We start from the raw sequence: 13,262 nt of genomic DNA on the forward strand, positions 1-13,262 counted from the left end.
GGGGAGTTCCGCATCAAAATGTGAGCTGGTCCCCATCGCTCACCTCTCACCAGGCAGAGGGCCTTCTCAGTAGTTGCGCCCACCCTGTGGAACGCCCTCCCATCAGATGTCAAGGAAATAAGCAGCTATCTTATTTTTAAAAGACATCTGAAGGCAGCCCTGTTTAGGGAAGTTTTTAATATTTAATGATATATTGTTTTTAACACTCGATTGGGAGCCGCCCAGAGTGGCTGGGGAAACTCAGCCAGATGGGCTGGGTATAAATATTATTATTATTATTATTATTATTATTATTATTATTATTATTATTATTATACCTCAGATTACAGACGCTTCAGGTTACAGACCCCGCTAACCCAGAAATAGTACCTCGGGTTAAGAACTTTGTTTCAGGATGAAAACAGAAATCATGTGGCAGTGGCACAGCGGCAGTGGGAGGCCCCATTAGCTAAAGTGGTACCTCAGGTTAAGAACAATTTTAGACTAAGAACGGACCTCCAGAATGAATTAAGTTCTTAACCCGAGGTACCACTGTATTATTATTATACTCTTGATGCCTCTTTTTAATTGCATGTTTTGAAACTGTATTTTAAATTGTTGTAACCTTCCCTGAGATATTAGCATGAAGGGCAGAATAATAATAATAATAATAATAATAATAATAATAATAATAATAATAATAAATTTTGCAATTTTTATTATTCCCCGTTGCATTGTGTATTGCATTTACCTAGACGTAATGAGGAAGAGGGAGAAATAGAGAGGGCATGCTCCAAGGATGCATGGCTATACTGTTCCTACAATTTCTCTGTTGCTACAACACAGAGATCCTGTGCAAGGTTAGCCCCGCCCCCAGTTGTCCATGACTCCTTGCCAGATCTCTTGTCCCTCAAACAGTGTTCATGCACATTTCAGACAGACTGTCCTGAATTACGTTTTGTTCGTGGATGCCTATTAATCACAGTATATTCAGGGTCCTTTGAACACAGCTAATGCCAGACCTTTGCAACTGCTACATGAAGCAAACCACTCTTAATCCTCCTTTCCCCTCCCTTAAGTGCCTTCATTCAAATTCACCCATCAATATGGCATTCACACTCTTAATTAATCCAAAACAAATCTCCTGTGGAGAAAGGACCTTAGCTTGGGCACTTTTGCTTTCCTCAAGGAGCAATTTCCTCTTGAAGGTAGAGAGAGAGTGTGTCTCTTTAAAAAAAATAAAAAAATAATAATAAGTGGCCGTTGGGGGAGTTGGGAGCATAGGGAAGGCACACATAGAAAAAGAAAGATGTTCGGAATTCGGGGAAAGTACCAAAACGACAGCCGCTGCTGGTCCCACGAAGGCATAAAGGAGACCTCCTTCCAAAGAAAGCCAACAACTAGGAGAGGAAGAGGGAGAAAACAGATGTCAGAGCAGTGGCGAGACTAGTCTCCAGGCACAGCAGAAACATTGCACAGAAACAGCATTAAAAAATGAGGAAAATGGGAAGTGGGAGAGGTCTGCCCAATGAGACAAGTTGCATGATAAACACTTACATTAATTAGGGTTGGGGAAACGTGTCAATTCTGGGTTCACCCAATTTTCCTTTTCAAATTTTCACATACTCACTTTTTTAAAAAAAATAGTCATTTTGCTGGCAGGTGGCAAAAGAGGGAAATCCCCTGCTGCGCCCTGCCTTAAATAGGGCAGGCCACGCCCCCAGAGCCAGCCGATTGGCCGGCCAGGGGGTGACGCAGCTGGGGATTCCCCCAATTGTGTGGGGACTGGGCTCCAGCCACCGTGTGCATGGTGGGAGCGTGAAGCCCGCAACCCCACCTCCTCTGTAGGGCGGAAGTGGCTTTAATTAATTTATTGCCCTTATATTCCACATTGTGCTGTAAGGAGCTCAGGGTGGAGCACATGGGTCTAACCCCCAAGACAACCCTGCAAGGTAGGTTAGGCTGAGAGGCAGTAACTGACTCCAAAGGACACCCACTGAGCTTCATGGCCAAGTGGGGATTTGAACCCTGTTCTCCCAGAGTTCTGCCTCTCTAGACGTTTTCACAAAGCAGCTTCCCATAATCAAATGCATTTTGGGGGTATAATATTTTCAGTAACCTATGATTGTTTTATTAACACTTTGCAACCTTATATACATTTCTCGTACATGTTATTTTGCAGGAAAACAGCGTTGCAAAATGAAGAGACGTGAAAATTGCAACGGTTGCTGGGTTCTTGTTTTTTTGGTTCACGTATTGCTTCATTGAGTATGGATTAAGTAAGTTCACCTTTAAATGCATTTCATTTAATGTTTCATTAAGCAGGATCCTTCTTGCTGCTCTCTGCATATTAAATCCAGGTTTAAAAATATCTGTATGTTCTTTCAAGCACCATTTCTAACCACTCTGGGAGCTGTAGAACTACAAAGGGAATAGGCGCCTCCTATCAACTCTATCAACTCCTATCTACTTGCACCCGGGGGTGCTTTTGAACTGCTAGGTTGGCAGGCACTGGGACCGAACAACGGGAGCGCACCTCGCTGCGGGGATTCGAACCGCCGACCTTTCGATCGGCAAGTCCTAGGCACTGAGGCTTTTACCCACAGCGCCACCCGCGCCCCTACCTTTACCTTTTATCAACTCTTAGTGGGACGTGGGTGGCGCTGTGGGATAAACCACAGAGCCTAGGATATGCCGATCAGAAGGTTGGCGGTTCGAATCCCCGCGATGGCTTGAGCTCCCGTTGCTCGGTCCCTGCTCCTGCCAACCTAGCAGTTCGAAAGCACATCAAAGTGCAAGTAGATAAATAGGTACTGCTCTGGCGGGAAGGTAAACAGTGTTTCCGTGTGCTGCTCTGGTTCGCCAGAAGTGGCTTAATCATGCTGGCCACATGACCCAGAAGCTGTACGCCGGTTCCCTTGGCCAATAAAGTGAGATGAGCGCTGCAACCCCAGAGTCGGCCATGACTGGACCTAATGATCAGGGGTCTCTTTACCTTTATCAACTCTTAGCATCCTTAGCAAAGAATCTGTGGGATTCTTTGTTGAAAGTCAGGACTGTTTAAAGTGGTGTGATGCCACTTTAAATGTAGGCTAAAGGAACAACAGTGATTTTAAAGGAAAAAGAAAATAGGAAGCTTCTCCATATATAGGAATAATTGAAACTCAGGGATTCTAACCTATACAGTCCTGCACGATCATGAATGTGAAGGTCAGAGAGGCAACAGGGAGGCTGCCTTTGTCCAGGAACAGCGTGATTAAAAACTGCAACCCCCATGTTGTGTCAGCAACTTCCAGTTTATCTTTCCTACAAGTGGTAAAACATCACAACGTCCAGCTGTGTCCTGGCTGTGCTTTGTCGAACTGTTGTGCAGGTCCCCTCTGCAGAACAAACTCTTTGTGCTATGTGATTAATTCCTGCTGCTCCATTGCAGTCAGGAGCAAACACAAAACCCTCCACTCAGTGAACATCCAATAGCTTGCATCGGAAGTACAGGTAGATCAAAAATTTCTCCGCAGGGAACCTTCAGTTTGAATTTTTGCTGTTGTTCTTGCTGGTCAGCTCATTATTTCTCAGGACTTCTTAAAGCTATTTGCACGTTCATTATTTCCCAGAACTTTTTTAAACTATTCACGCAGCCCATAGATCACCACTGGAATTCAATCCCATGAGATGTAGTGATAGCCACCAACTTGAATGGCCTTTAGCAAGGCTTAGACTAATTCATAAAGGCTTTAAGTGCCTACTAGCCATAAGGTCTACCTCCAAAGTCAGAGGCATTATGCCTCTGAATAACACTAGCCTGGACTCACAAGTGTGGAGCACTGTTGCATCCAGGTCCTGGTTGTGGACTTCCCATTGGGGCATCTGATTGGCCACTGTGAGAATAGGATGCTGGAATAGATGGACCATTAGCCTGGAGCAGCAGGTTCTTCACAGAATTGTAGAGTTGAAAGGGACCCTGAGTTGGAAGTCCAACCCCCTGCAAAACAGGAATATGCAGCTATCCCATATGGGGATCAAACCTGCAGCCTTGCTGTTATCAGCATCACACTAAGGAAGAGCTGGGAAATATGGCTTGAGTGAGCTGTGGTGTGGAGCATGGATGTTGGCATCACTGAAGCTCTGCAGACCTTCCGATGCCCTGATCAGCCAATTCAAAGTGTTGGTGCTGATCTATAAAGCCCTAAACGGCCTCAGCCCAGTATACCTGAAGGAGCATCTCCACCCCCATCGTCCAGCCACTGAGGTCCAGCTCTGAGGACCTTCTGGAAGTTCCCTCCCTGTGAGAAGAGAGGTTGCAGGGAACCAGGCAGAGGGCCTTCTTGGTAGTGGCGTCTGCCCTGTGGAACGCCCTCCCATCAGATGTCAAAGAAATAAACAACTATCTGACTTTTAGAAGACATCTGAAGGCAGCCCTGTTTAGGAAGTTTTTATTGTTTGATGCTTTATCGTGATTTTAATATTGTGTTGGGAGCTGCCCAGAGTGGCTGTAGTAGTAGTAGTATAGCTCTGCACTTCCCTGCACATCCCAAGATATTTCATCAACCTCAGACCTCCCATGGTGAACATACGGCCATCTGAACTCCAAACGCACATGTCAAACAGCATTTTTAAATACATCAGAATTCCAGAGGTCAGCTATGGGTAGACTGCAACATTGTTTTGATCCACCCAGTGTTGCATCGGATTGACTCCATTTTCTTTCCTCACAGATTTAATTTCAGCTGGTTCTCGTCTCTTGTTTTCCTCTGAGCACTGGGGAATCTGCCACTGGGACATCCAGAGTCCCTAAACTCGATTCTGACAATCCTGCTGGGCTGCTCTCTTTGGAGTTCCCCGTGAGCATCTGCTCCTCTTTGCAACCATGCCAACATTTTGCTTTGGGAAGCTGCTGCAAAATCTGGGCTGTCTGCCTCACCAAGAATATTTGGGTTCCATAGTGCAGAGACAGATAATACTCTTGCCATGTAAAAGAACATTAAGAAGAGTCTGGATCAGGCCAGTCATGTAGTCCAGCATCCCCATACATGCACTCTCTCTCTCTTTCAGCATAATAGAAAAAGGGAACTTGGAAAATGTATAAGACGTAACTAAACTATCAATATCATTTGAATCATGTTTCTTGAGATGGGAAGAGGCTGGGACTCCCTGTAGGAATAACTGCCCCACCAAGTCTCAACTAAAACCCAGAGGAAGACTTGGGACTCTGAAAGAACTTAAAAGGTAAAGGGACCCCTGACCATTAGGTCCAGTCGTGGCTGACTCTGGGGTTGCGGCGCTCATCTTGCTTTATTGGTCGAGGGAGCCGGCGTACAGCTTCCAGGTCATTCTGCTATCATAGTTGCGAACCAGGTGCCTCAATGGGAAACCATCAAGCAGAAATCCACAAGAGATATCTAATAAAGATCAGGAAGGCAGCTACAGTATTGGCATTTAGGCATCTGCTTAAAGGTAAAAAATGGTAAAGGACTCCTGTACAGTAAGTCCAGTCAAAGGTGCATATGGGGTTGCGCTGCTCATCTCGATTTCAGGCCGAGGGAGCAGACATTTGTCCACAGACAGCTTTCCGGGTCATGTGGCACCATGACTAAACTCCTTCTGGCACAAGGGAACACTGATGGAAACCAGAGTGCACAGAAACGCCATTTACCTTCCTGCCACAGTGGTACCTATTTATGTACTCACACTGGTGTGCTTTCAAGCTGTTAGGTTGGCAGAAGCTGGGGCAGAGCAACAGGTGCTCATCCCGTCGTGGGGATTCGAACTGCCAACCTTCTGATAGGCAAGACCAAGAGGCTCAGTGGTTTAGACCACAGCGCCACCTGGATCCTGCTTAAAACTCATCGATTCGCCCAGGCTTTTCCCGAGGGGTGATCCAGCAATGTTGATGTATTGAGCCAATCTGCTGATTTGTGATGCATTTTGTACTCATTTTAGGGATGTAATTTTATTGTTGCTTTTATACCATTCACTAGAATATTTTAGGCTGCTCAGTGGTTTGCGGTACAGAGATTTTTGCAAATAAAGAAAGCAAAAAATGTGTGCCTTGAAATGTGAGAGGAAAGAAGGGAGGAAGAGAAGAAGGAAGGAAGGAAGGAAGGAAGGAAGGAAGGAAGGAAGGAAGGAAGGAAGGAAGGAAAGAAAGAAAGAAAGAAAGAAAGAAAGAAAGAAAGAAAGAAAGAAAGAAAGAAAGAAGGAAACTGTTACTCACTAGTTCATGGTGCCGTACCCCTTGGCTTTCGTGAATCCCACAGAGATGGCCACCACCAAGGCAGGTAGGCCTAAACAGAATAAAGCAAAACAGGCAAACAGTTATGGTTAGAGTCATTTGCAAATGGCCCTTTGCAGTAAGGAATCAGTCTGCTTGCCTTGGGGTGAAGGAAACCCAGAATTCTCCCCTAAGACGGAGGCTCCTTTTACTAAGAACATAAGAGATATGCTGGATCCGGCCAATGGCCCAGCTAGTTCAACATCCTGTTCTCACATTGGACAACCAGGTGCCCAGGGGAAGCCTGCAATTGGGACCTGAGTACCAGAACATCTTTCCCTCTTGTGATTCCCAGCAACTGCCATCCAGAAGCATAGACACCATGGACAGCAGCCATTGACAGTATACCCTCCACTATCATCCTTGTAACACAGAGAGATAGCAACACTTCCATACAACCAAACAATTATAGAGTTGGAAGGGACCACGACGGCTGTCCAGTCCAACTTTCTGCAATGCAGGAATCTTCTGCCCAGTGATCCTGAGATTAAAGAGCCTCATGCTTTTACTGGCTGAGCTATCCTTCACTTTCCTGCTGGAAAAACCCTGATGATTAAGCTGTGAGTCCTTAGGGGCCAATAAAAAAGCACGATTTTGGACATCTTTGGTCTGATTTTATTTCATTTGCAAGGAAGGAGGAACATGGCCAAAACCCACCCTGGCCTATGAATGAATGTGGCTGATATAGACTAAGGGTAAAGGTAAAGGTAAAGGTACCCCCTGACCATTAGGTCCAGTCGTGGACGACTCTGGGGTTGTGCGCTCATCTTGCTCTATAGGCCGAAGGAGCTGGTGTTTGTCCGCAGACAGCTTCTGGGTCAAGCCACTTCTGGCAAACCAGAGCAGCACACGGAAACACCATATACCTTCCTGCCGGAGCGGTACCTATTTATCTACTTGCACTTTGACATGTTTTCGAACTGCTAGATGGGCAGGAGCTGGGACCAAACAACGGGAGTTCACTCCATTGCAGGGATTTGAACCACTGACCTTTCGATCGGCAAGCCCTAGACTGTGGTTTAGATCACAGTGTCACCTGCGTCCCATATAGACTCAGGGTATTAACCATTATATGTTATAAATAGTTCTACTCACTACCTTCCTTACAATTACATACCTATGGTTTATGTATGTTGGTTTAATTTCACGTCTGTATTTGTTTGACAGTGGTCTCTAATTGTATATGGACTGTGTTTATGGCCACCAGATCCTGTTTGGTAATATTGTATTTTGCAGAATCTTGTATAGTCTCTCTCTTTTTTTGGAAATTAATGAAACTGCCACAATTTCTTATTAAATTAACATAACAAAAAATTCATCTCAGGTCCCAAAGGATACGGTAAAGAGGTTCATCTTCAGCATTTGCTGTTTGCTGTACAGTGAAGCCAGACACACCTTTGTGGGGAGAAAATTCTACAACAGAAAATGCCCCCTCTCTTGCTGGACTAACACCCCCCGAACATTTGAGGAAGGTGGAACTACCAAGACAACTGCCAACTTCTAAAGGAGGTGGGTCACTCCTTCTGCTGATCGCAACACCCAGGAAGGTCTGTAGGGATTCCACCACCCCCATTAAGTGATGGAGAATTTTCAAACAAAAGTGAGATAAATCTTCAGCATTGCACTAATACTGACAAATATTATTTTTGGGGGTTGTTGTTTAGTCGTGTCTGACTCTTTGTGACCCCATGGACCAGAGCACGCCAGGCACTCCTGTCTTCCACTTCCACCCGCAGTTTGGTCAAACTCATGTTGGTCGCTTCGAGAACACTTCCGAGAACATTTTTTGGGGTGGGGTGGTGAAATCATTGTTAGTTCATACCAATGTACAAGGAAGTAAAGTCATGCCTCAGGTTACAGACGCTTCAGGTTGCGTTTTTTCAGGTTGCGGAAACCTGGAAATACCGGAATGGGTTACTTCTGGGTTTCGGCGGTCGCACATGTGCAGAAGTGCTAAATTGTGCTTTGCGCATGCGCAGACACGCCAAATCGCAACCTGCACATGCGCAGACACGCCACTGCAGGTTGCGGACACTGCGGGTTGTGGACGTGCATCCTGCACGGATCACGTCTGCAACCCGAGCGTCCACTGTAATAGTCTAAGAGAGGGTCCGGGAAGGAGTTGGGGCAAAACCTGTTGCTTCCTTCAAGAAGATTAAAATAATATTAAACCTGGATCCAGAATTTTGCCTGTATTTCGTGAGTTGGTGAAACTGGGAGGGCAGCCTTTTGTCAAATGTTCTCAAGGGGTAGACTGAAATTCTTTGACATGAGGGCCTCAGAAATGAAAACTTTCATGCAAGTATCATAAAAAACTTTCATTTCAGTTCAGTCTTTGCAAATTCTCTTGTTACGGTCACCCCTCCTCATTGCTTCTCACCTGCCCCCTGCAATTTCGCATGAAGGACTCTCTGCATCCAGTTCTTGCATCAAGGTGGCCTACTTTGAGGGACTTACAAACCACTAACCCCTATTCTCTGATACTTGTGGCTGTGTATCAGATGGAACTGCCTCCCTCCTCACCTAAGGAGACCTCAGGCATCTCTTAAGCCCCATCCCCTTGAGTCACGTGTGAATCAATCTATCTCACTGCTAAAGATGGGCAAATCCCATTAGGAGTCAGAGAGACATTGCTTGCCGGGCTGGGCTTAGCATCCCAATGACAAAAGCCCTCGCTCATTACAGACGCAATGGGATTTGAGGCAGATTTTCCTCAAGGTGTTAGGCACATTTGAGCCGGTGGCTGCCATGCCCACCGGTCCTTCTTAAGGATAGCACCACACGTAATTCCCAGCAAGGGAGATTGCTTTAATGGTGTTCCAAGGTGACCCGTCAGTCCAGAAGCAGGAGGCTCTGTTTCTGCTGAGATAGGAAGATCCTGTGTGAGGCCAAAGAAACAAGCCTTAAAGCAGAGGGAGGAACACACAGGCACACACATAGCAAATCTTGTAGCACTTTAAAGGCAGTTCTTTCTGACGGCACAAGTTTTTGTGGACTAGGAAACGATGCATCAGAAAAAAGTGGACTCTAGTCCACGAAAGCTTCTGCCACAATGTAGCCGATGGGCTTTAAGGTGCTACATGACTGCTGCAACCAAACAAGGACACATCTGTACCACAGTAAATCCACAACTTGTGCACATTCAGTTTTAGGTGCATGGCCAAACATGTAAAAAAAGGGGGGGGTGCCGGGGTTCCAGAAAAAAATACTTTGGCAATCCCATCTTCCATTGAACGCAGTGTGTTTTGACTATACCGGCAACAACTGATTTGCATAGTGGTAATGTTCCTGACCCCCACATGTGTGGGTGGACTGTACATAAGCCCACTTCGCCCCTGCCCTACCCCATCCCACCCCCTTTTCTGTCTACTTCTGGGTTCCTGTGATGGGCGCATGCACAGTTGTGCATCTATTGGATGCGTATCAATCAGCCGTTGCCTGCACACGATTTTGGCTTTGGGAGCGATCGATTGAGCGTACCCCCCACATAAGTTGTGGGCTTACTGTATAGATCTAAAGCACTAAGATACCACTTGGTTTCCCCCAAAGAATCCTGGGAACTATACTTTGTTGCGAATGCTCCATCCTCTGTCTGTATGTCCAACCCTCTGTTGTGTATGTGTGGTTGCCTGCCTGCCTGCTTGGTGAATGCACCTGTGATCTGCAGGCATGGAGTTGGCCTCTGTGAGACCAAGATGCTGGACTTGATGGGACACCAGGGCTCTCCTTATGGCTTTACGATGCATGGGAGTAGTAGAGGTGGTTCCCCACTTTATGGAATTTCCCTTGGAGGTGCATCAAAGTCTGAACCTGAGCATTTTGAGGAGAATCTATTAAGATCCTCGTTCCATTCTTCCTTCCTTCAATTGGAACGCACCTTAATTTAAGTTCATAGCACAGAATACAACATCTCAGTAGATGCAAGGCTTTAAGTATGACCACCTAAGTCAAGCCCTCAGAATGGGGATGCGGATGGTGCTGTGTCTAAACCACAGAGCCTAGGACTTGCCGATCAGATGGTTGGCTGTTTGAATCCCCGCGACGGGGTGAGCTTCCGTTGCTCAGTCCCTGCTCCTACCAACATATCCATTCGAAAGCACGTCAAAGTGCAAGTAGATAAATGGGTACCGCTCCGGTAGGAAGGTAAACAGTGTTTCTGTGCGTTGCTCTGGTTCGCCAGAAGCGGCTTAGTCATGCTGGCCACATGACCCGGAAGCTGTACGCCGGCTCCCTTGGCCAGTAAAGTGAGATGAGCGCCACAACCCCAGAGTCGGCCATGACTGAACCTAATGGTCAGGGGTCCCTTTACCTTTACCTTTACCTAAGTCAGGCCCTTAGAAAGGGGGTGGATGGAATGGAAGATCAAACAAATGTCTATCACTTTCTCAAAGATGCTCACAGAATCATAGAGTCAGAGGGGACCACAAGAATCATTCTATCCAGCCCCCTGCAATGCAGGAATATGCAGCTGTCCCATAAAGGAACTGAACCTGAGACCTAGGTGTTATCAGCTCTAACTAACTGAGCCATCCACAAATACGGTATTCTGACTTAGTTCTCCCAGAAACTCAAGAACAGCGTAGCTCAATGCACCCGATACAGAGGCTCGATAAACTGTTAACAGGGCTGATGATTCAGAGCTCACTCTCTGCTGCCAAGCTTTTAAAAGGATATTAAATGACAATTAAACTGGGATTACACAAGGTAAGACTAAAAGCAAATAAATTAAAGTCATTTGAGTCAATAAAGCTCAGCGATAGTAAACAGAGGATCTCTCGGGAGAGAAGATCTTGACTTGGAGAGCAGTTCTACACATAACATTGAGCGAGGTGGTAGAAATTGTGTCTCTACCGATTCTAACTGCAGGGGAGAGTGGGCATAGTTTTTCCGTGCTTCCCCATGCAAGAAAACAAACAGACAAAGCAAAGGTAAACTCAAACAAAATGGAAAAAGCTACCTCGCTGCATGTCACAAAGTGGTGCATTCCAACTCTACAATTCTATGATCCTATGATCAGGAAGAGACTTATGCATGGCTTTTCCTTAAAAATTAGAATTATTAAAATTTATTTATTGTGTTTATACTGTATCACACTTTTCCAAGGAGCTAAATGTGGTGCACATCCCTTCCCAGGTTTATCCGAATAACAACCCTGTGAGGTAGGCTATGCTACAGGTGAGTAAATGGCCCAAGTGGGAATTTGAACCCGGGTCACCTGGGTCCTAGTTCAACACTACCCCACACTGATTTTCCCCATCCTTAATATGCTGTTTTTCTCAATGTATGCAGTCCTGGTAGGGAGTTTTTAACAAGGGGGAGCATTACAAAAATGCAACCGTCTTTTCGCTTTAAGAAGATCAAGAACTCTGTCAGCCCGTCTTCCAACTCTTTCTACTTCACTTAAAGAGTGTCTCCAAGATTTAAAATGAGTGCCAAGCTGAACATTTCTCTGCTAATATTTTGGATTATTTTATTTTTATCCAAGACCATTGAATAAGGCAAACTAGATCATCATCATCAGTAATATATACTGCTTAATATGCAAAATCCCTAAGCGGTTTACATAAAACACTGCAAGATGATTTAAAAGATAAAAAATGTACCGTATTTTTCGCCCTATAGGACGCACTTTTTCCCCTCCAAAAATGAAGGGGAAATGTGTGTGCGTCCTATGGGGCGAATGCAGGCTTTCGCTGAAGCCTGGAGAGCGAGAGGGGTCGGTGCGCACCGACCCCTCTCGCTCTCCAGGCTTCGCACAGCTCTCCGCAAGCCATGCTAGCCCGCACTGGGCTCCCGCGGCTTGCGGAGAGTTGCCTGCATGCTGAAGCCTGGGCGCGCTGAGCTCAGTGTGCCCAGACTTCGCACAGCTCTCCGCAAGGTGTGGGAGCCCGGCGCTGGGCTCCCGCGGCTTGCCGAGAGTTGCCTGTTCTGGGGTCGGGGGTCCTGTTCCCGCGCCTGGGGAAAAAATATTTCCCCCCTTTATTTCCCCCCCAAAAAACTAGGTGTGCCTTATGGGACAGTGCGTCCTATAGGCGAAAAATACGGTATATACAACATTTAAAAACAAAAGCACAAAAGAAATACACCAGTTTAAACAGAGAAACCATAAAGAAAACATTCAGCTAGATGTCAGTGAATAATAAAACAGAACACTGTGATACTTGCTTACGGTAGTTAGATAGGAGGATTTTAAAGCTTGCCACTGTTTCTGCCTCAAGAACAGCTAATGGAAGAATATTTGATCATTGGCCATGTTGACTGGGGCATGCTAGCTGGAGTGCCTCCAATTCCCCATCCATGGTTTAAAATATACTTTCTGAATCTTCCATACCATATGTATGTGTGCGTTGGAATAGCTGCCACTATCCTCCCCACACCCATTCGCCCAGGAACGATGCTGGGTATTTTAGAAGATGCAAAATGGTGGCCAGGCATTTGCATGGCCTTCCCATCATCCTTTGGGGGTGGGGAAGGGCAAGATTACAAAGTTAACCACCATCACATGACACAGATGCTGTTGTCACTTCTGGAGGCAGCAAAACAAAGTGGGGGGGGCACCGTCCAGAATATTTGCTATTGCTAATGGAGTCCCACACCCAGGAGAAACTGCTGCAAGAGTTTCTCCTTTACCTGGAGAAATCCCTCCCACCCTGATTTCACTGCCTACAAGTAGGGTGGAAATGGTCAACTGCGCCATTTACGCTGATGCAGAATTTCTGTTCGGCTAATTATCAGTAAGGCCGGTGTTACGTACGCAAGAACGCAACTCGATCACAGAAGTGGTAAGGAGCAGTTAAGGGGGAAACAAATGACTAAAGGTAAAAAAAGTAAAGGTAAAGGACCTCTGGACGGTTAAGTCCAGTCAAAGGTGACCATGGGCTTGCGGCGCTCATTTCGCTTTCAGGCCGAGGGAGCTGGCGTTTGTCCACAGAAAGCTTTTTCTGGCCAGCAGGACAAAACCACTTCTGGTGCAACAGAACACCATGATGGAAACCAGAGCACACGGAAATGC

The 13,262-nt window shown here is 46.0% G+C and overlaps 1 protein-coding gene across 2 annotated transcripts in view; it reads right to left on the bottom strand.

Annotated features, from left to right (window-relative positions):
- Positions 1-13,262, bottom strand: part of ADGRB1 (adhesion G protein-coupled receptor B1) — a 381,963-nt gene that overhangs the window by 48,203 nt on the left and 320,498 nt on the right. For both annotated transcript variants that reach the window (XM_077932693.1, XM_077932692.1), the window contains exons 22-23: positions 6,194-6,263; positions 1,313-1,379 (exon numbers count right to left, since the gene is read on the bottom strand). In XM_077932693.1, the coding sequence (XP_077788819.1) occupies positions 1,313-1,379; positions 6,194-6,263 (137 nt within the window). The remainder of the gene's footprint in view (positions 1-1,312; positions 1,380-6,193; positions 6,264-13,262) is intronic.

Source organism: Podarcis muralis, chromosome 8, assembly GCF_964188315.1.
Source record: "Podarcis muralis chromosome 8, rPodMur119.hap1.1, whole genome shotgun sequence".
NCBI classification, from domain to species: Eukaryota; Metazoa; Chordata; class Lepidosauria; order Squamata; family Lacertidae; genus Podarcis; species Podarcis muralis.